The sequence below is a fragment of the Pseudopipra pipra genome, chromosome 16 (genome assembly GCF_036250125.1).
Source record: "Pseudopipra pipra isolate bDixPip1 chromosome 16, bDixPip1.hap1, whole genome shotgun sequence".
In the NCBI taxonomy this organism is placed as follows: domain Eukaryota; kingdom Metazoa; phylum Chordata; class Aves; order Passeriformes; family Pipridae; genus Pseudopipra; species Pseudopipra pipra.
In genome coordinates, this window is record NC_087564.1 from 6,896,363 (window position 1) to 6,918,686 (window position 22,324).

Below are 22,324 nucleotides of genomic sequence, written 5' to 3' on the forward strand. Positions count from 1 at the left end.
AGTTCTGAAAGCAATCAAGCCAGATGGTCCTAGAAAAGCCCGACTTTACACATTGATGCAGAAGAAGTAATTTGAAAAGCAGAGTTAGTTTTGGTTTGGAGCTGCACAGTGACATTGCCAGCAAAAGGGTTCCTTTGCAGTTGCAGCTGGAAACTTAGTTCCCAATATCATGTGAACCCCACAGGCCTCACATATTGAGTGACCTGGAAACAGAGCCTTGGTTTGGGGATAAGAAAGAGACACTCACAGCCTGAAGGCAGCGGGGTTTTGTTTGCCTTTTTAATAGAAAAGCACAGGCTTAAAAACATCAAGCCATGCCAAGACATACAATATTCCATGACTGTTGCAAAGGAGCTAAAGAACCCCCCAAGGGCAGGATTTCCATCAGTCACCCACCCCTGTGCTGTGACTCCAGCCAGGCAGAGCCCTGGCTGGGTTCCTTCAGGGGTAAGTGCTGGCAGGACACATGTCCTGTTCCACCTTGGGGCACAATGGGGACCTACTGCCCAGGAGGGGACACAGCTGAACCCAGCACAGAGACTGCCAGAGCACAGAGAGCAATAAGAACATGCAACAATGTTACTGGTGGGTGTTTAAAGAAAAAGACAAATCCTGCACAGAGAAAGAAAAGGAAGAAGCTTTACAAAAATTCCACGTATATAAGCAAAAGGTAATTGCATCAAAATATTTAGCAAATAATTATTTGTAGCTTCATGTAGCATCCAACACAAAGCTACTACTTTATCACCTCTTCATATACCCTTCATTTTCACCCATAAAATCTATGCAAAACCCCCCAAACCTCACTGCCAAAGTCGAGGCAGTACATGTGAAAAAACCCAAACCCACAGCTCCTGGAGCATCCCATGGCTGTTCTCAAAGGTTGGTCACCTCCCCTTTTCTAACACACTCAGGTCAGTCATGAACTTACTTTGATTTTCTGCTCTCTTAGCACCATTTATGGGTATTCTCAACCCTGAGCATTTCCAACAATATTGGTTTAAATAAGCAAAAGTCTCATGAAAAGCTTCGTTTTATATTAAATAAATTAGAATATAGGGCAATATAAAATCACACACTAAAAATAAAAATGTTCTGATATCAACACAGCCAAATGAGAAACGAGATAATTAACAAATTTTAATCTTCTTATGGATGTATTTAATACTGAAATTTGCATCTGCAGAATTCATTTGGAAATTTGTCACAGCTCAGCTCTAGAATATAAGTTAACAATTCATAGTTCATACTTAAAATGCACAGTAAACAAACCTGAAAGTACACAGAACAGTTTTTACTGAACATGAACATAAAAAAAATATTTTCTCCTTTCATGAAGGAGATACTTTTGATCTGTTGTTCCCATTAGAATCGTATAAATACATGTACAAATCACAGATAAGGGTTTGTAAATAGCAAATGTAAATACATAACCATGGAATGACACTGGACCAACCCTTTTGGCAATGGCAGTTTGTTACCCAGTATCAAAGTTCAGTGCAGAATATATAATTTAACAATGAACACATTCACAAACTGTCAAAAGAAGAATAACTTTTCCCTCTTTTATGCTACACAGAATGCTGAAAGTTTTATCTTCTAGATGACAATGGACAATTTGAGACATTAAAATGCAAGTGCAATTGGACACAGAAAGAAGTCAATATTGAAAGAATTGTCCACACTTTTAAAAAACCTTGCTTAGAAAACTACTGCATTTTACAAGAGGAAGTATGGCCTGGTATATCTAAAAGAACAGTGCCAATGGTATCCCCAGATTTTTCACTTGCCAGTGAATGACGTGAAAGAACTATCAAAACTGATTAAAAAATAAAGCATCTCCAAAGTATAAGTAAGGCACACTGAGAATTCAGAATCGCTGTCCAGTCCAGCCCAAAGGAATGCACTTGGCAAAACCCAGCAAGGCAGAGCTGTACTGACTTTGGAATGGCAAAAAATATAACTTGCAGTAAAGTAAGCAAGTAGAATGTAAAGCATAGCACAGAACTGTATCTTACTGTGACAAAGGCTTATGGTGGTAATTCTAAAATTTAGGATTGAGTCCAAGTATATTCTCCTAAAAAAACTCCTGAGCAAAGAGTATGATATAGCTCATCACTGTCAATCAAAAACTGGCTGTTTCCAGAGAGCAAGACATTGAAAATGGCAAAAGCAAGGTGATGTTTCGTGCAGCAAGTCACACACACTAATCAAGACATGGTACATTTTTAGCTTTAACAAGACATCATAACTTCCATGTGAAAACACCTTTATCAATTAGTCTTAGCACTTAATTCCTTTGGAATTGGTGAAAAAATTTAGTTAATTCAGTGGTAATTCAGTAATTCATTACAGAATTGGTTAAAGTGCTTTAAAACAAATAAATATAATTCACATATCTCTGTTAGAAATACTTTTTCCTTTTGAAACTTGCCTTCAGTAATAATTAACTCACATTTTCAAGCTGATGGAACAGCATTAGCAAGAAAGAGCTGGTTATCTGAGAGGGGGCATTTATCAAAATATTTCATGTATTTGCCGAAGTCCTGTGCCAGAAGAGTTTATCTGTGCTCCACGTTGAACTATGGCATTAGTCACCTTTTGCTTTTCCCTTTGGCCAGTGCCTCTCCGTAGGTGAGGTGAATGAAGTCGAAGAGTTGCGTGGCATTGGCAGCATTCCCCAAAATCCCGGCGAGCTCGTCCTTGGACAGCGTCGCCAGCTCTGCGATGCTCCTCACGTGGTTCATCAGGGCCCGGCAGTTCTTGGCATTAACACCTGGCATCTTTAAGAGGAAGTCCTGGGGCCCAGGGTTGTACTTGTCGGACTCGGGCAGGATTTCGGAGTCGGCGGTCACGGCCATCGCCGTCTCTGCGTCGGGCTGGGGGTGGTTCTGTTTCAGCTCCTCGAACAGCTCCGCGGTGGCGTGGGGAGAGGGACACCACAGGATCCGCAGCTTCGGGAAGTGCAGCGTAAGGAGGGTCAGTTTAGAAGTAACATCATTACTGGAAATTTCCTGCTGTAGAGAGCCCCGGGGGATCAGGGAGAACGGTTTGTTGGGATCAAACTCAATCAGGAGGACTGGTCGCTTGTAGTAGCGGCACATGGAAATGCACTGGGAATACAGCCTCCCATTGTTTAGGGAGCCAATCAGATCGCTGATGCTTTTCCGCTCCACACAGATATCAGGAGTCAAAATATAATCTCCAACTTCCAGAGTAACGGGCTCAATGTCAATGCCACGGCGATGAATCAGCGATGGGAGCTCACTACGGAATTCCCGCATATCCACGATTATAGTTTGCTGAACATCCTTCTGCTCCTGTCCCCCTAAAGAGCAAAATAAACACAGTTATCCCCATACTTGGGACCTGCAGCTGTAGAGCTTTCATGTGTGCTGCCAGTGCTTCTGTAATGGATGGACTTCACATACTTCACATCCCAAATTATACCTCGAATTCAGCATTTAATAAATCCAGACTTCATTTAATTTTCAGTTGCCCAATTATGTACTGTAGTTTATGGAGTACACTCTGCAGTTTCACAGAACTCCCATGCTACCTGCTGTAAGCTTTGTGCATGTGACAATGAAATACATTCAACTGTAGATGAAAGTTATTTAAATAAATCTTTAAAAAGTTGCCTGTAAAACAAGACAGTGAAGCTGATCCTTTTTATTTCCAGCTGTTTCCCACAGAAATATGGCATTTTATTGTAGGACTTACGTGTTGGCCTCTATAGGTCTGCAAAAAGACACATAAAGAGACTGCAGCACCAAGGCCACAAAAGACATAAAAGCAAAGATTAGAGAGCACATGGTAAAGGAGAGCAGGATTACAGACATGACAGCAATGAAAAATGGGCAGAGCTGTGAAGATAAAGGCACAGTATAGATGTCAGAGGAAAGCAACAAAAATGTGGTTAGAACTGCAAAAAAAGAAAAAGGATGTTTTTATTACAAAGAAGGTAATCAAAAACACAATTTGCAGTCGTTTACCCAGGCAATCTGTTCTGCCAAGATGAAAAGATGTCCCCAACATTTACTACCTCAAGGACAACTTGACTTCCTTTGACTATCTGCAGACTTCAGTTTCAATGTTTTAATTTCTCTCCCTACAAACAGCACTAGAAAGTCTTATAACCAACAAGCAGCCCAGAAACTATGCAAATTGTATCTGTCTCAATGGTAAAACCCTTCTTTAGTCTGTACTGTCAGAGAAAACCACAAGTCACCGTCACTGGGAAATCCTGTTTCTTTCCCATGAAGACTGCAGAGCCAGTGTGGGTGTCTCTGGCCCTGGTGCTGGGTCCCTGGTGGCATTTCCAGGGCAGCAGTGATGGGGCTTCCCAGAAGGTCAGAGCTCAGCCTGAGCTCAGGCCCCGCTCACCTGCTTTGCGAGTGTCGGCAGCCACACCGGGGGGTTTGGCGTCTCGGATCAGGTCCAAGTTTGTCTCATCTCTTCCTTCTCTCTCTTCAGGAACAACCATGCTGGCCTTCTCTCTAAGGAACCACAAACAAACACACACTAAAAACTGCAAATCTATGAGAAAAATACACCCAAATAGTTTAACAGCCTTCATCCAGATGTAAAACATATACAGTCTAATCCTAACTGCAGACCCGATCAGAACTGCACTTTACCAGGTTTTCCACATTGTTGGCCTAGATGCTGTATTTCTGTTTCAACTACCAGCACTTTTTAGCAGCTGATTATTTTTTTATTTCTAGAACTTCTCAGAGCATAATAAACAAAGGAACTAATAACTAGTAATAGCACTATAACCTGATGAGAAGATACTGTCAGTAAAAATACTGTCTTATATAGTCTAAGGAAATAATTATTTTGTTTCCCCAACTGACTTAGGTTATAAAAGCCTTAGGAATTATCTAACAAGAAATGCTACTTGCAGACAAAAAGACAATTACAAAAATGAAATTCACAGAGACAATTAGGGGAAAATCCAAGTGGTGCTGTTCAGCCTTAGAAGTTTAATATGATATCCTGCTAAAATTAATAAATAAAATGGGGTTTGACTTTTTGTTGATTCTCAGTGGGAATTGAAATTAAAAGTTTATTTAAAGCCTTCACACAGTTAAGAACTTCACTCTGTTTGAAGTGTAAGCATGTAAGGGAATGCCATGGAACACTAATAATAAAGGTGGTTAAACTAATTGTGTTACCGAATGAGTTTTTCAAAGGCCTCCTTCTCTTTCCTCAGAGCTGTGAGATAACGCTGCTCTTCTGTGGAGCCCCCATATATGAGGAAATAAACTCTGTAGGTATGAAAGAGGAAAAAAAAATCCTTACAGAACTTCATATTAACTTAAAAACACCCACAACCAATATTTAAGATTAGTAGCCTGACAAGTCAGTCAATAGTATATTGAAGTTTTCTATATTTTTAATTAGTTTGTGAAATTTATTCATAAAAGTGAGTTTGGCAATTTACAGGTGTATCAAATACCTATACACAGTGTGGTGATCTTTCTGTCAGCCAGAACAAAGTATAACTGCAAATACTTCTCATTTTCTTTATTGTGTTTTCCTATACTTGTTTTTCTGTTACAGTTTCTGAATTACTGGTCTTCAGCATTGCCAACATCAGGAAATGTGAACATGAATTAAACCCAAAATGAATCTTATTGTGTAAAAATCATACCCACAGAAATGGTTTAAAATGAGACTACACCACCTCAAAATGGTCTACTGCCCCTAAGATCATCGAAGCAGAAGTCTTGAAGAAGATGGAATGAACTTTGGGGATTTTAACAGGTATGTTTCTGCCCTAAGAGACTAAACACCCTCTGGAAAGTAAAAATTATCTTTTGGTTACTCCAGACATTTTGCTTTTGTTTAAAATTAGGAAGAGGGCTAAACAGGAATTAAAGGGTAGCTAAAGAAAATGAACAGCTGCACGTTCTGCCTTGACTGCTGACAGTGCACTTTTTAGTTTGTAAGACTAGAATTACCACGTGAACTTGCCTCAGAGGCTTCCCAGGCCTGCTGGCCTTGTAGATCTCCAGCTGGCGGACGAAGGTGAGCTCTGCATCGTACAACACCACATATCTGGGCTCCACCTCGTGCAGGACGCGGGTCAGGGCGTAGGGGTCCCCACAGCTCTGCAGCGGGTGGATGATGGTCAGCGGGTCCTTGAAAATCCCATAGTAACAATCGGAGGGCAGGTTCACATCAAAATCCTCAGGAATGGCCTCTTCACCACTGCTTTCTTGGCTACTGCTTAATTCTTTGTTCTCTTCCACCTCTAACTCCTCTCTCTTTTCCTCCTCGGGTTTCCCCATCATTTGGATTATAGTCCGGTCTTGTTGCTTCTTGTGTTTCTTTTGTTTTGAAGAAGCTGCAAGTTTGCCTTTTTTGGCTTGAGGCCCTGGGTCTGGTTTGGCATTTTTTTTGGACTTGATGGCTTTTCTGTCTGTAATCCATACTTCTGCAGCTTTCTCATCCTTTCCGAAGGTTTTGTTATACAGCCTTGTTAAAAAAGCTTCTGCCCCAGCAATAATAAACTCCCTGAGCTGGGCACAGGCTCGGTCATCGCTGGCACAAATGAGCACTTGCCCTGCAGTCAAGAAACAATATCATGTTTACAGGCTGTAATGCTGTGCTTCTTTTCCACCTACAAGGCATCTCCTGAGCAAATTGGTTTTACTGATCCTGGAAGTAATGCCTGCCAAAGACTTTTGTATTTGGTTGTCACAGTTGCTCTGGACTTTGAGAGAAATATGAAGTGCATGGGCATTTTGTACCAAACAAGATTAGAGGAGATTAATGGAAGTTCAGCCTTCCTTATTCTCACAACGTCTAAATTTGTGAGGTTTTCCTTCTGGCCATCTGAAACATAGTATGTATTGAAACACACTCACAACTACTTCTTTTTAAGAGGTGGAATAAGAGAGAACTTAATTTAGACCAGTCTAATTTTCAGCCTTTGTCAGCTGTGATAGAAAGTCAAAAAATACATATTTCACACAGTATTATTGACATTTGTGGTCTTGAATAACAATTCTCCACAAGCTGACTCAGATAAACTCCTACAACACTAGGTGAGAGAGCCAGTTCTTATGCAGTCAGAACACTGTGGGTGGGAGAAAAGAGCACTTTTTTACCCTTACTATTTCCTAAAATAAAACTTGCTGAAATTTAAGGGGCTGAACAGCCCTAAAATAGGAAAGGCAGCAAAGCAGTTAGACTCTCTACCCTGCCTTCTAATCTCTACCCCATTTATATGCATCTCCTGGAGAGGCAAATTTTCAGGTGCAGGAGAAGAATGTGTGAGTTAGAAAGGGCACTTTTTTTGAAGTTGAACTTAAGAAATGAGTGAATGGTACCTTGATTATTATAAATTTCCACATCAGTTTTATTGGGCTTGGAACTAAACTATCAGTCTAATATTGAAATGTAAGTTAAAAAAATTCTCTTTCCTAAACTGTATTGCATAGTAACCAACACAAATTATTAAATTTAAACTATCTCTTTGATAAAACTGCAGTAAAGAGTTAGGTTCCCTCTCTCCAAAGACAAGCAGAAGTGCAAACCAGCCATGGTTTTACTGTGAAAACTTTCATCATTTAGTATTCTCTCACCTGGACCACCAAGGTTGTCACTGTTCTTATTCTCATCTTCAATCTCTTTCAGTACTTCTCTCAAAGCTTCCCATTTTGGGTTACTTTCGAGAACCAATTCCCTTTTCAGTTCTGAAACACAGTAAGATTGAACATAGCAGCTCTTACAGCCAAAATCTCCCTCAGACTTTAAATTAGTGGTTAGATGTCAATAGCGTGATGGCTGTTGGCAAATATGATATTCAACAGCCTACATAGGCAATGTGTTATGTTACTGGGTTGGAGAACACTCTTAACTTTAAAAATGGGGATAAGTGCTCTAGTGAAGCAAAAAGTTGCAATATTCACTTATTCTTCAATTCTGAAACTCCTGGGTATATTTTTTTTAAAAAAGCAACCCCAGCCTCCTACCCGTTCAAGTAAAATCATAAAGAGCAAGTTAAACAGCAGTGTAACACAAGAATTCCATAAAAGCTCTCCCAGTGATCAGCTGAGCAAGCTTAGGAGAACCCCTTATTTCTTCATGACTCTTGTATGTTGTTTATTATATGCTTTTTGAACTAAGATTATGTCTCAGCTTATCCCAGCTAACAGATTGAGATCCTGAGCTGGGTTAAGTTCACGTAGGGAACCAGAGCCCCAGTAATAACATGCAAAGCACTTGAAATCGTGACACTCCCAAACTTAAAATTAGGAATGCTCAGTACCATTTTCCTTCTTCACATCACGTTTTTCAGAGCCTTTGCCTTTCTGACTCAGCTTCTCCTCTGCAATGCGATAAACTCGAGCCCGAGCGTTCACAAACATCGAGGTGCTGGCGTCGAGGAACAGCCAACCTGAGGGCAGAGGAGAGGGAAGCAGCACTAGTTTGACATCTGCAATGGGGATGTGTTTCAACCCTTTGCAGCACCAGCCCCAAACCTCTCATCTGGAATACCTGTGCTACCTGCTTGCTGTGCAATCACCAGCTTAGTAAGAGACAAATGTGATGCAAATCTGCCCCTGTTAAGTAACAGCAGTTAGGTGGGAAGATGAAAGCATTATCTGTCAATAAAAACCTACGTCCTTATGGCTGGTTATGTAAAGCCTAATTAGGTACCTTCAAATGTTTGGGAATGCTAATTAAAAACATCAACATTTCGCTGTTTCATGCATTGACTTGTATGGATCTTGAGTGTTTACCTGAATTCTCACCAAAAGCTTTTTCACTTGCTTTCAGTGACTCCAGAAGATTAAGGAAGGTGACACAATCATACTGAGTGAGATAGAGGAGCAAAGTACGGAGTATCTTCAAATCCTGGACCAAAGATTTTGTCTTAGCTCCAAGCTGATGCCAGAGAGGATCTAAATAGTGACGTATTGTCTAGAAATATAAATTGGAAAGTTCAGGCTGTCAAATATATAGTACACTAACCATGCTAAAAATGCACTTTTTTTTTTTCCTTTATAGGGGATGCCATTAGTTTCCTGAAGTTATTAAGGATACCAAATTAAAGACCTGATGGTAAGGTATTTTTTTTTACATAAGTTATCATTTTTTAGCAAAGTTAACATAATATAGATGCCTTTATGTAAAATACTCCAGCAATTAGCAGATGTGTATCAATTAATGCTTTCAGTACACTTTTTCCTTTCCATCTAATAATAAAACACTGGTACAATACTCCCCCCCACCCTTAATTTACTGGCACTGGCCTGTAAAGCAGAAACCATTCTAATGGCATTTAATTTCCAAAATAAGGTTGGTACCATGCAGATGTGCAACCTGTAAAGCTTAAGAAAAAAACCTCCAGATATTAAAAGTACAGAAAGCCTTACATCAGGATTAAATAGTAGTTAAGAAATAACTGTGTTTCACTATGATGGTTGAAGTTTATGGTTTCACCTTACAGAAAGCACATGTATGCCAAACATTGCACATCTGCCACAAACAGCAATGAACACACAATTACTGACATATATAATGATTAAAGATACAGCAGATGCATGCATGTGCATGTTGTCTACTATATTCTTGTGCTTCTCCTACTAGAGGAAATGGAAACACAAATAGGAAAGAAAACCTTGAATCAGGATGTTCGTGCTGTAAGACTTGGGAAATGAAGGAAGAACAATAACACCTATACACCAAAAACCCTACTGGCAACTGTCACATCACTATTACATCACCTGGTACCACTAATAAACATGTCATGGGAGAACACTCAGCTGCTGAAGGTTATTAATTTTACAAATAAAATTTCTGTTTGCATGGCAGTTTGAAGATCTACATCCTGTTAGTTAGACACTACAAAACAATCAGAATGGTTACCTTGTCAAAAGCTTTTCCAATAGCATTTTCTAAAGAGAGGTCTTCTACTTCAAGAACTGGATTATAACGTTTGAGTTCTCTCAGACAGGCATTTAAAATGTCCAGGATTGAGGTCTGGATAGCAAGCATAGCAGGGGTCATTGCCACATGTATTTCCACCACTTCAGGTTTATGCTTCTCTAAAAATGAGTTCACTGCTATATGAAATCTAAGAGGAAAACAGCTTATTAAGATTTACATGGAAAGTTTTCTTGACCCACAATTACTCAAAAGTTTGTATAAACTACAATTACAATTGTTTTAAATGTGAACAAGTAAGTTAATTCCAAAGTAAATCAGATTCTAGTGATGTGAAGACTGCAATCTTATGAACAGCCTCAGAAAACCATCTGTTCCACAATGATGACTGTAGGCATTCTAGTCATGTGAGCCTATAGGGCTGGTGAATGAGCCATGGAAAATTCCTGCACTAGATTCTCCATCACCAATACACAAACAAATACTAAAGTAAACCCCAAAAATCTCATAAGGGGGAAACAGAACAGGCTCATGAATTCTTTGAAATCAGACACTGCACCAGCAGGTTCTGTGACATTCCCGGCTTGCAGGGATGAGCAGCAGGTCCTTGTTGGAACCCTCCCCTGCAGCCCCTCAGCTGCACAGGCACAGACATGTCACTGCCTTTCCCTAACAGGGAGGCTCAGAGAGCCCAGTGCCTGCCAACCTCTGGAACTCCCTGGGCATCTCCCTTCCCACACACTGCACCCCCAGGCCTTGCTGTGGCTCAGAAGCCAAGGAAGAAAACAGAGAGAGCTTTTATCCAACCTTTCTTGCCCTAGTTATGTCCACTTCACTGGGATACTGGAAGAAAGACTGTTAAAAAAAGAGTTTACAAGGCAGAGTGACAGTTCATTAAGATGGAGTGAAACACATTCTTAGCCTGGAACAAATGGGCAGAGCTCCTGCCCAAGGCAAGAGCACTGAACGGGTCAGCAGATAAAGGGTCCAGTTCCATTTGTGGCTCTGCTTCTGAATGACTTAACACGTGCCACAAACCTGGCAATTTGCTTTTTATCAGTCATCAGGAAATATTCTTCATACACAACATACATGTAAAAGAAGATTAAAAAAATCAACATGTAGAAAGATCCATGGAGTTTCATCACAGCTGGAAACAAATACCTCCCTGAATGGAGAACTGAGAGACTGTGTTCTTGTTACTTCATGGCTTATATACTCTGTTTTGTAAGGGAAGTTTTTCTTGAGCTATTAGGAGTGTCACCTTCTGCTGTGATTTCTGTTGGCTAAAAGGCCAGCTCTGCCATAAGGTTCAGCCCCTTACAGAGTTAATTTGAGTCTATTTTCAAAAATACATACAGAAATTTAGCATCTTCAAGACCACTTCAGTCAAAACCTGACTGAAATTTGTTTGGGGATGTGAGGGAACACCCCTAAGCAGTGTGACTGCATACACCTCATTTTCTGAGGAACCCATCTAACATCCCTCACCTTCTTTTAAGTTTAACTCTCCAGTGGAGTAAAGAAGTGCCTCACCTTGGCCACAGATAAAGCTTACTGACAAAAAGGTTTTTCATCACTCTTTCCACGTGGCAAAAGCCAGTGTTAAATGCAACAGCATTATCTGTAAAAGCTTTAATGAAGCCTTGCTTGTTCTTCTGGCGATACAGTCGCAGGATAAACGCTTCCTGGCAGGACTCGATGATTCTGTGTGCTTTGTACACCAAAATGCCTGGCAAAATAAAACATTTTCAAGTTACAAGAAGTTAAGAAAGGTCCAACTTTGTATAGAATTTTCCTCATAACTGTCTTATTCTTTGGATTATAGGAATTTAAATCTTCTAAAATGAGTGTTGAACAAACTTTCTGGGGTTCAAACAAGTGACTCCTCAGTTTCAGTACCACAGAACTGCCAAATAACAGAACTGGGTTAATGATGCATCTTTAATAAAAAAAAAATTTAAAAAAATCTTGTTCTTGAGTGGCAGGACTTATTAGCTTAGAAAATTCTTTACTCCTGAGGCATAACTTGAACTTGAGCCTTTGAAAAGGAGGAAAAGCAAATGCACGACAGAACACACTGTTACAGCACAGCAAGTTTGACACTTTCAAGTCTGTGATATTTGCATTCTTTTGTTAGAGAAATTCTGGAATTAGTCTGGTCAAGTATGTTTCATTGGTAACAGTTCAAGTGTTTACACATTCAAAGAACATCTGAAAACATTTGTTTTGCTTTTCTCCTCCTTCTGATAAGTCATGTTCACTCTTAAGGACAGCAAATACTATCAACTGTATGAGTCCACCCCCAGTTTTATTCAGGGCTATGGGGGTATTAGGAATAAAAGATTTATCAAGCACATTTTAGTAAAGAGAAATGAAACAACAATTTAATTTAATTAGGTGTTCGAGACAAATACTTCTGGGATTCACAGTTCACTCAGCCAAGACCTGTTAAACTCAGGCTTATTTTTTCCTCCCACTTAATCATGTTAAATAGCACACTGCATTCTTCCCTCTCCCCTGCTGAAGTGAGGCCTGTGTGGTAACTCTTATCTGTTCACAGCTTGCAGTGGAATCATAAATGCCTTTCTGAAATGGAAGCAAAGGACATCAAACATCACAGGTTTTACCTTGTACCTACATAAGCTCATAAATTTACAGTGCATTTAATTCTGCAACAAGTTTCTTCAACTCAGCACCTAGACATTGATTTTAATATGCCTTTGCTTGGTAAATGAGAAAGCATCTAGAAAAAAAAGGCTTCCATATAACTGCTAGCCATTCATGATTAAGTCATGGAATAATCCACTACAAGGTATTTTTCTATCTAGACATTGTTAGATCTGTCCCACGAAGCAAATTTTTCAGGACATAACAATGATCACACACATTTCTGAACAACTTCCAGTTTGTCAAGATGTGACTCGGAATGGACATGAGAGGGGACAACCAATTTGTGCTGGACCAGTAAGACTGTGTGTTTATCATAATACCTTCCAACTTTCACTCAATATATGTCTGCTTATGGAGTGAGTTTGTACCTGCTCTGTAAGCCCTTTTATCACCACTTTTTATTAAACCCACTTGCATCAGTCTTACTGTGCTGCCAAGTACATCATTTTTACCTGGCTAAAACTACCAGGAATAATTCTTCTTTACTGCAGTGATAATTTCTTATCTCCATTTAGCTGGACTTTATGAGTTCATCAGATGTTAATTCACATGTGATTCCACACTGATTTTATAAACAACATTTATAAAACCTAGAAACACTTTTTCTGTGTTACCTCCTTAAGAAACACTATCACAAGTTTTTGGTGGTTTGGCTGTACAGTCTCACACACAGGTAAGGTACATGGAACCAGGTGTTGGGGAAGCTGGAAATGAAGCAGCTGGTCTATCACAGCTGCTCTGGCACTGACCTCTGGTGGCAATGCAAAACCTGTAAAAATAGCTCTGTAAAAATAATGTGCATGTTTTCAAATGGTTTGATTAAATACGACAAACAAGTTTGGAGCAAAGAAAACGATTAAAAATATGAAAGAACTACACATTTGCTCTTTTTACCTCAGTCTTGGGGGGAAGGAAAGGAAAAGTTCTTTGATAGTGGTTAGTAGAACTCTTCATATAGAATTAAGCTTTATGTATGTTCAAACAGAACACTTTTACCTTCATTCCATTAAACTCTTACCAGTAATGAGGTTGGCAGGGATTCTGTCAGTAAGGAAATCCACCACCAGGATCCGACTTGTTGCAAAGATGACTCCTCCTTGTGTGTAAAATTCGTACCGAGTGTTATTTGCAATTTCATTGGTAACACGCCGGGGAAGGTGAACAGCTCCATCTGACCTCAGCTGGTCAATAAAATACTCCTAAACCGAATCCAATAAAAAGAAAGACATAATCGTGGTAACTTATGAAACAAACACATTTATTGGATGCAATAAACACCTTTATTATGCATACCCTGCCAATTTTGAGGAGCAGTCCAAAACAAATTAAAACATGACAGTATAACATACTAAAGGAAGTCATAATTATCATGATTTTTTTCTTCTTTGATATACCTTGTTCAGTTTCAAACTCATCTGGGTGATTTAAAATCTACGTATTGTCAGTAGTAGCTAGAAAATACTTAAGTAAATATGAGCAACTGACACTCAAAAGAGTTTACACTTTCCTGTATTTCCATTTTCAGAGAACATGCAATTTTAATACTGCTTTAAGAACAGAGAATTGGGAAGAGTTCATCTTCTGGTGCCCTCACCTGCTATCAGACAACTACAGCAGGTAGGCCCTATACATGAAGTTTAATCTTACAAACTAGAGCTGTGATATTTATTCCCCTATGGCCACTATAAAAAGTCCCCAGGACCTCACTTCCCTGATGGTGGGAAATCTCCCTGGTTCCAGGGAAAAAAGAGCAGCTATTTTTTGTACAAGGAGGGTCAAACCTTCAGCAAGTTCATCCCTTTCTGCTCAGTGGTTACTTACAATTATGTACATACGCTTGTTTTAGCTCAGTATTGGTTTTGGGGCTTTACTGTGCTGCAGGAGTAGGAATTCAGCTAATGGATCCCAAGTGTGTCTGGTCTGACAGCTTTCCCTGGGACGTGGGGTCCTGGGGGACAACCAGCTGTCCCTGAGCCAGCAGTGCCCTCATGGCCAAGGCGGCCAACAGTGTCCTGGGGTGCATTAGGAAGAGCATTGCCAGCAGGTCGAGGGAGGTGATCCTGCCCCTCTACTCAGCCCTGGTGAGGCCCATCTGGAGTGTTGTGTCCAGTTCTGGGATCCTCAGGACAAAAGAGACACGGAGCTCCTGGAGTGGGTCCAGCGCAGGGTGACAAAGAGGATGGGGGGACTCTCCTCTGAGGACAGGCTGAGGAGCTGGCCCTGAGAAGAGACAGCTGAGAGGGCACCTCCTCAATGTCTCTCATATCTGCAGGGAGGGGGCAAAGGATGGACCGGGCTCTGCTCGGGGGTGCCCAGCAATGGGATGACAGGGAATGGGCAGGAACTGATGCTCAGGAAGTTCCACCTGAACATGAGGAAGAACTTCTTCCTTGTGCAGTGACTGAGCACTGGAACAGATTGCCCAGAGAGAGTGTGGGGTCTCCTCACTGGGGATACTCCAGAACTGTCTGGACACAGGATTCTGTGCCGTGTGCTCTGGGATGACCCTGCAGGAGCAGGGAGGTGGGACCAGATGATCCACTGTGGTCCCTTCCAGCCTGCCCCACTCAGTGATTCTGTGACAGCGCCCGGCCCGGCCCCGGATCCCGCACACCCACCCCCGGCCCGCCCCCGGCCCCAGGAGCCGCTCCCGCCCGGGGCACTGCGGGGCCGCGCCGGGCGCTGACAGCCCCCTCACCTCCTCGGCGGGGCCGGTGTTGAGCACGAGCACGAGGCTGGCGGGCTCGCAGTAGAGGCGCAGGAAGCGCAGGAGCAGGCGGTCGATGCCGAGCCCGCGGGCGCACACCACGAGCCCGTCCCGGTGGAACAGGTCCAGGAAGATCTGGCTCTCGTGCTCCAGCAGCGCCGCCATCGCCGCGCGCGACCGCGCACGCGCCCACGGCACACCCCTGACGCGCGGCGGCGCCCCCTGGCGGGCACGTGAGAGCGGTCCTCCAGCGGCGGCTGAGGGAGAGCGGGGACAGCGGGGACAGGAGAGAGAGCTGGGACAGGAGAGGGAGCTGGGACAGGAGGGACAGGAGGGAGAGCTGGGACAGGAGGGAGAGCGGGGACAGCGGGGACAGGAGAGAGAGCTGGGACAGGAGAGAGAGCTGGGACAGGAGAGAGAGCTGGGACAGGAGAGAGAGCGGGGACAGGACAGAGAGCGGGGACAGGACAGAGAGCGGGGACAGGAGAGGGAGCTGGGACAGGAGAGAGAGCGGGGACAGGAGAGAGAGCGGGGACAGGAGAGAGAGCTGGGACAGGACAGAGAGCTGGGACAGGAGGGACAGGAGGGAGAGCTGGGACAGGAGGGACAGCTGGGACAGGAGGGACAGGAAGGACTGGAGGATCCAGAGCCCCCGGCGTGGAAAGCGATGGGGGACAGGCCCCACCTGCTCCCCACAGGAGCTGCGCCCCCGATCCTCCTCGTGTGGGCCGCGTGAGCGCCGAGTGTCAGTGTGAGGTAGCCGGTCTTCGCCTTTTTTATTAGGTGTTTATCATGGCCCGAGGGAATGGCCCGAAGTTGTGTCAGGGGAGGTTTAAGTTGGATCTTAGGAAAGGTTCATCGCCCCAGAAGGTGGTTGGGCACTGAACAGGCTCCCCGGGGCAGTGGTCACGGCACCAAGGCTGACAGAGCTCAAGGAGTGTTTGGACAACGCTCTCAGGGACATGGTGAGATTTGGGGTTGTCCTGTGCAGGGCTAAGAGATGGGATTTGATGATCCTTGTGGGTCCTGTCTGCCTCAGGATATTCTGTGACTCTGTTACTTCTTACCTGGCACCTGTAAGCTAATTTCTTAAGCAGCAAAACAACACTTGACTGAACTTATCCCGCATTCCTCACACAATCCATCAGTTCCTCACTGTTTCCGTGGTCCCCAAGGGGTTCGTTTGTTTTGTTTGTGCCCATAGGGGTGAGGGACTCCTTGGACCAGCTTCCAGAGGCAGCTGGAGGTGAAGGACACTGCTCAGAGTTCCCCTGCAGTTCAGCTGAGCATCACAGAATCATAAAATCACAGAAGGGTTTGGGTTGGAAGGGACCTATTTACACTGGGTGTTGATTCCAGTTACTTCTCTCAGTATTCTATTGGTAAAATGCGATTATCGGGGCATTGAGTCAACTGTCAAATACATTCAAATAAATGGTTTCAGTTCTTTGTTTCACACTGTCACGTGTTGGCAGCCGCAGAGGGTTTGCTTTTGGGTTTTGGTGTTTTTCTAAGTAAGGGTGTACAGCTGCCAGCATGTTCTTTTGCTGCAGACTTGTTCCAGCTGACACCGTTAATGAAGATGCACTTTGCCATGCCTTCTTTGTGAATTTGCCACATGGTCAGAATTATGCTACAGAATATTTTAAATTAACATAGGAAAAGTTCAAATTATTTACTATCTATCTATCTATGTGTTTTAAAAGGCAGTACAGAGCCTCAGGGCAAAGTAGAAAACAAGTTTTTAGAAATCGGAAAAAAATTAATAAAATACGGGGACTATTCTTAATTTTTCTCATACATGTGTCATATTTCTGAATTTTATGCTGATACCTGCAAACTGGATCACATTGCTGACTGTTGTACCAAATACCATGCTTTGGTACTCATTTTTAGCTGGCTGCTAGTAAGCTCTGTGATGTTTGCTTTTAAAACTTATTTTAGACCACAAAAATGTCAGAAAAGCAGTGTTTTTATTTGAACAATATTTCATTTTTATGGATTTTACCCACCAAAACAAAGCCTTACACAATAACACGATGATTACCATTAACATTTCTTACTATTTTTGAATCCTGTATGGAAATCTGTAGCCCAGTAAGGTTACTTCTTTGAGGAATTCCAGTACTCTATAGAATTGTTTATATAATTTAGGAACCAGCCATTTCCTTGACCTCCTGTTTCCTACATGAATTAGAAAGAATATGTTTTCTAATGGTCCAGCTAAAATATTTCAGGCATCTCTGTAGTATAATTTTATTTTGTACTATATATAGATTTTTATATATTTTCACTTTGGCTAAATATAGTATTAATATAAAGCTGTTGAGAAATGTACTTCTTGTGGGTACACAATTATTAACCAGCAGAGGGCTGTCATTTGTTACCTTAGAAGACCAGAATTTAGACCTAAATCTTGCAATTCAATTTTGTGGAATTTTTCTTTCCAAAACATTAGAGTAGTATTTAAAAAGCATTCATGTACCCACAAGAAATAACTTGTGTAGGAAAAGGATAAATAAAATTTGTCTACAAATTAGATATGTAATTTCTGAGTTGGGAATAATAAGCCAGGAGAATGATATTGAGGGGAGTGCATGAATACATTTCTGTATTCAACAATCAAGGTTTGCTTTTAATTTTAAGCAGATTAAAACTCGTGTTATATGTATATGTAATGAACACCTGGAGTAACTTTAGGAGTTTATTCCATATAGAATTACAAACACACACAAATTATAGGCTGCTTTCAAGCTGATGGATGGTATGAGATGGTCAGTGCAGCCCATTAGCAACCTCAAGACATTTACTTGATCTTTTAAAAAGGCATTAACAGACCTATTTATTTCATCACATTCACAGGAGATGGAAGTCAGGTTAATTGTCTGGTAGTGCAATAGAACAGATCCCTGGAGGGGGGATGATTATTTGCCTCACTCGTTATTGGGATCACCAATATTAATGATCTTTATGATACACTTTGGACAACTACTTTTTTTTTTTTATTTTAATTTTGACAAGCTATTAGCTCTTACTCTGAAAGAGAAAAATGCAAAAATCGTGACTAAGTCATTAATCTGCCCATTTGTGTAATGACAACAGCCTTATCTGAAAACTAGTGAAGTTCCTTTGTGTGATATTAATTAACTTTTGTTACTGATCATGTAAAGAGCTGAGGACTCCCTGTGAGAGGAAAACCAATATTTAGATAAGTTATGTAAAACATATTTTGTATTTAAGTGAAACTCCATATTTTCATGTGTGAAAACGTGGTGAGATTTCCTACTCTGTGGATTTTTTTATTGGGTCTTTGATTTCATTTGTTGTTTGAAATACTAGTAATTGTCTGTATATATAAATACACATAAGAAATTGAAAAAATGTGTTCCATAATCTCGGAATTTTTTATAATCCATTTTTTAGCCACATTTATTCATGTTCTTAGAGCATGTAGTTCTGAGGGGGGCACTTTCTGAAACAGATTTTTCTCCAGCAGTCTCCACACAGGACATTCTTTATATGTTCAAAAATATTACCCCTAGAAAAGAAAACCTAATTACTCTTCTTCAGTGAAGCTATTGTAAAAATTAAATATGACATGTTTTTGCTGGGTTAAAAATGGACTCCAATAAAAGACCTGATGTGGGCTCTGCTCTGATGGATAGGGGACATTAGTAAGGGAAAGGTGAGTTCTCATCCCACGCTGGCTCTGCACAGACCAGGAGCCCCTGGAATGACTGACTCCTTCCCATTCCTTTCCCCCTGAGGTGTAATTGCCATACAAGTGTGTTTGTTCAGTGTGCTTTGTCTTAAGTAAATCAGAATTGAATTTAGCAGCTGTAATTAGTTCCACAGTCTTTTTTTTTTTTTTAATTCACAGTTACAAGGCTGGGTTTAAAGCTTTAAAGATACATACATACAGTTTGTACTTCAGTACCCTGAACAACTTTAGTTTTGATTCCCCCCCTCTATTTGTGCATCTTATACAAATAATACACATGCTGTCTGGGTAGAACATCCCACTTTAATAGTTTCTAGAAGAAAAAGTTATGAACTGCAATGAGGTTTCTTTATTGTGGCAATATATAAAAATGACAGATAGATGAAGTGTTTTAATATGTTACTTAAATTCAACTCTGTCATACATTTCTAAGGGCCATGGTCATATTCACTCAGCTATGTTTAGCTTTGCATGTAAAAGAAGGAATTTTACAAATGTCCTCCTTTGCTATGAACAAAAGAAGCAGCAGTTGATGATGCAAGGGGGAATATTTCAACCTGCAAGCATTTGCACCATTGTGAGCAGTGTAGATCTGTTGTACAGTAGTGGCAATGCAGATCTGGTTTTGCAATTTTAGTTGAAGATTTGTGTTTCCTGACCATAAGTGAAAAACATATTGATGAAAAGCAGAATGTTCTAAGTGGTACCAGAAGTGTGTGTGGGTTTTTTTGCAATTTTTTTTTAATACATTAGTTTGGTAACTTTGGTGATATCCCAGGGGAGGATTTTAGAGAAGCAAAATCAATATCCTTGCTATATTGGTGCTAAATTTTTTATGTTTTATACACAAATCTTTTCTTCTTCTGAAATAATTTTTAGAACCAAACATTATTTTGGGTTGTGCACAATGAGTTCAATCATGTGTGTAACTTGCTGTCTGTTTTGGTCCCCTTTTCTCCAGAAAGCCCAGGGTGTGGTCGGGCAGGGTGATAAACTGAGCTTTGTGACTGACAACAGCTCTCAAGAAAGGGCTGTGATCACAGGGCACAACTGTCTGGAGGGTTCACATCCTGCCTGGTCACAGTCAGCAAAGAAATGGTGGTGGATTAATGCTAAAGCAAATGGCATTATGTGAGAAGAGTTGTTGTTTGCCTCCTGGTTATAAGAAACGTGATAGAGCAAAATTTGCATCCTGTGCTTTGCTTGACCACATGTGGTTGTTTGCTCACATCTGACTGGTTGTAACGTGGAAAACAGGTGTTTCCTAGAGTTTGTTTTTCATGGGAAGTTGGTTGGTCTCTATGGCTTAGAAGACCCTGAGTAAAAAAAAAAAGGTAGGAAAGGCAAAGTTCACATGACCATAAACCAAAATCCTTGTCACAATTGTTCACAGGCAGGTGTGTGGAATTTTCAGTTCAGTAACTTTTTAAAAAACGTAAATTGATGCTTATAAACAACTCCAATAATGGCTTATTACTTTAAGATTTAATAACTCAAATGTTTGTAGAATTTTGCTTTATGGACTTATAATGGGATGGGACGTACCTGAAAAAAAGCAAAATGAGTGTTTAGTGTTTGACATGCAGTGTACCTCTGAAACAATATCTGAGTTGGTTTCTTTCTTGGAGTTATGTACCCAGAGAGAATCAAGGCTAGTGCATCTGCAGTAATGACTTTGGACATAATTTGGACTAGTAGGTGTAGGCATATTGCATTTACTAATTTTATTCTGCAAACACATTGAAAATTGGTATGATGAAACTCAGAAATAGGTGTTGGGGTTGATTAGGAACAGTAGTGGGATAAGCTCTGGTGTATCAGTGGGCAACCTGCTGCAAAGAATAGTAAAATTACAATTACTTATAGGCTGAAGAAACAGTTTCCTTTTCCTGTAACAACTGTAGTGATGCTGCCAGCCCTCAGTGCTACTTCAGCAGCAATTTGGGAAGCCCAGGCAGAAAACAAACCAAAGAGCTCATCCCCATAAATATGCTCCAAAAAGAACCTGGAAGATGGGAGAACATGAAGGCTTTTCCTTCACAGTGGTTTAATTCCCCTCAGTTTTGGACTTTGAAGTCTCAGGCAGTATTACACTTTGTTTTGCTGTCATTTTATTCTGATTTGCCTCTGATGCTCTGAAGCAAGACTCTATTAGTGGAGATGGTTTCCATAGCAATTACAACTCTGTGAATATGCACGGGACTGCTTCCTCATTGTTTCCAAGGGGTTTGATTTACCAGATGAATGGTGCAAGCTAACTTTATTAAGGAGCTGCAGGGGGTATTTGTTGATATACTGGGGGGAAGGGAGCAGCTACCTTAGCCATGCCTTTGCTGTGTTTGTCAAAGCCATAGTGAATAATTTGGCAGTGTTAAAAACCACCATTATCATGGCCCCACTTTGGAGCTGAGTGGCACATGGAAGTGTGCCAGGGCCATTTCAGTTCCCAGGGCATTGTCCTCGTGCAGCCAGACCACACTTTGAGCTGGGAGTGGTTGGGATGTGTGGACATTTTTAATTTTGCTGGCTGTTCTTCAGAGTGGAGTCAAATGGAGTGGTGTCACAGCTTGTAAAATCCTTCGTGTTTGTGCACTACCAAAACAGGACCAAGTGCTAGTTGTGGTCTCTGAACTCTACTGTGATATCAAAAGCAAGTAGTGACAAGTAGATTTGGTCCAGTTCCTGCTGCCTTTTACCTGTGAATGATCTATTCACAGGATTTGTGAGTTATGACAAAATTCTCCATTATTTCTACTATCTCTGTATCATTTTCTGAATTGTACTCTAGTGATATTGCCACAGTTAATAGTTCCACTCAGTAAGTTTTACAAATCACAAAAGCACACTTCCTTTGTAAGTTAAATTCATTCAGCGCCAGGAATTGCCCAGTAGTTCACTGGGAAGTTATGAAAGCAAGACCCCAAGAGCATGTGTCAGACATGGGAACTATTAGAGTTCTTTAGCAGAAACAAATGTCTGTCTTGACTCTTCTCATACTGCCCAATTTAATTCAGAGGGTGACTTGTTGTGTTACTCACTATTTCCTGGCAGATCTTCTACTGGGGAGTCTCTCTTAGTTCCCTTCGTTCTTATATTTTGTCTCTTCCCTGTCCCAGCCTCTGCTGACACTTGATCTGTGGTTTGTCCTCACCAAAGTAGGGCTATAATTTTCTTCTAGAGAGTTGCATCTTGTGTCTGATTATTTGCAGGTTGTTTTGTGACAAGTTCTTTTGTGCTCCCACAGCCCAAAGCGAGCGAGCTGCGCAGATTTGTTGTGAGAGGAAGTGTCTGACTCTAGAGCTGCACAGATGGAACGG

The 22,324-nt window shown here is 41.2% G+C and overlaps 1 protein-coding gene across 1 annotated transcript; it reads right to left on the reverse strand.

Annotated features, from left to right (window-relative positions):
* Positions 1 to 276: 276 nt before the first annotated feature.
* Positions 277 to 15,503, reverse strand: ERCC4 (ERCC excision repair 4, endonuclease catalytic subunit). The gene is made up of 11 exons (XM_064672829.1): positions 15,278 to 15,503; positions 13,598 to 13,778; positions 11,443 to 11,638; positions 9,889 to 10,096; positions 8,760 to 8,940; positions 8,285 to 8,413; positions 7,599 to 7,709; positions 5,983 to 6,574; positions 5,181 to 5,273; positions 4,387 to 4,499; positions 277 to 3,328 (listed from the first exon to the last, which is right to left on the reverse strand). The coding sequence occupies exons 1-11, from the start codon at positions 15,449 to 15,451 to the stop codon at positions 2,595 to 2,597; spliced, it is 2,712 nt and encodes a 903-aa protein (XP_064528899.1). The 5' UTR covers positions 15,452 to 15,503; the 3' UTR covers positions 277 to 2,594.
* Between the last annotated feature and the right edge of the window lie 6,821 nt (positions 15,504 to 22,324).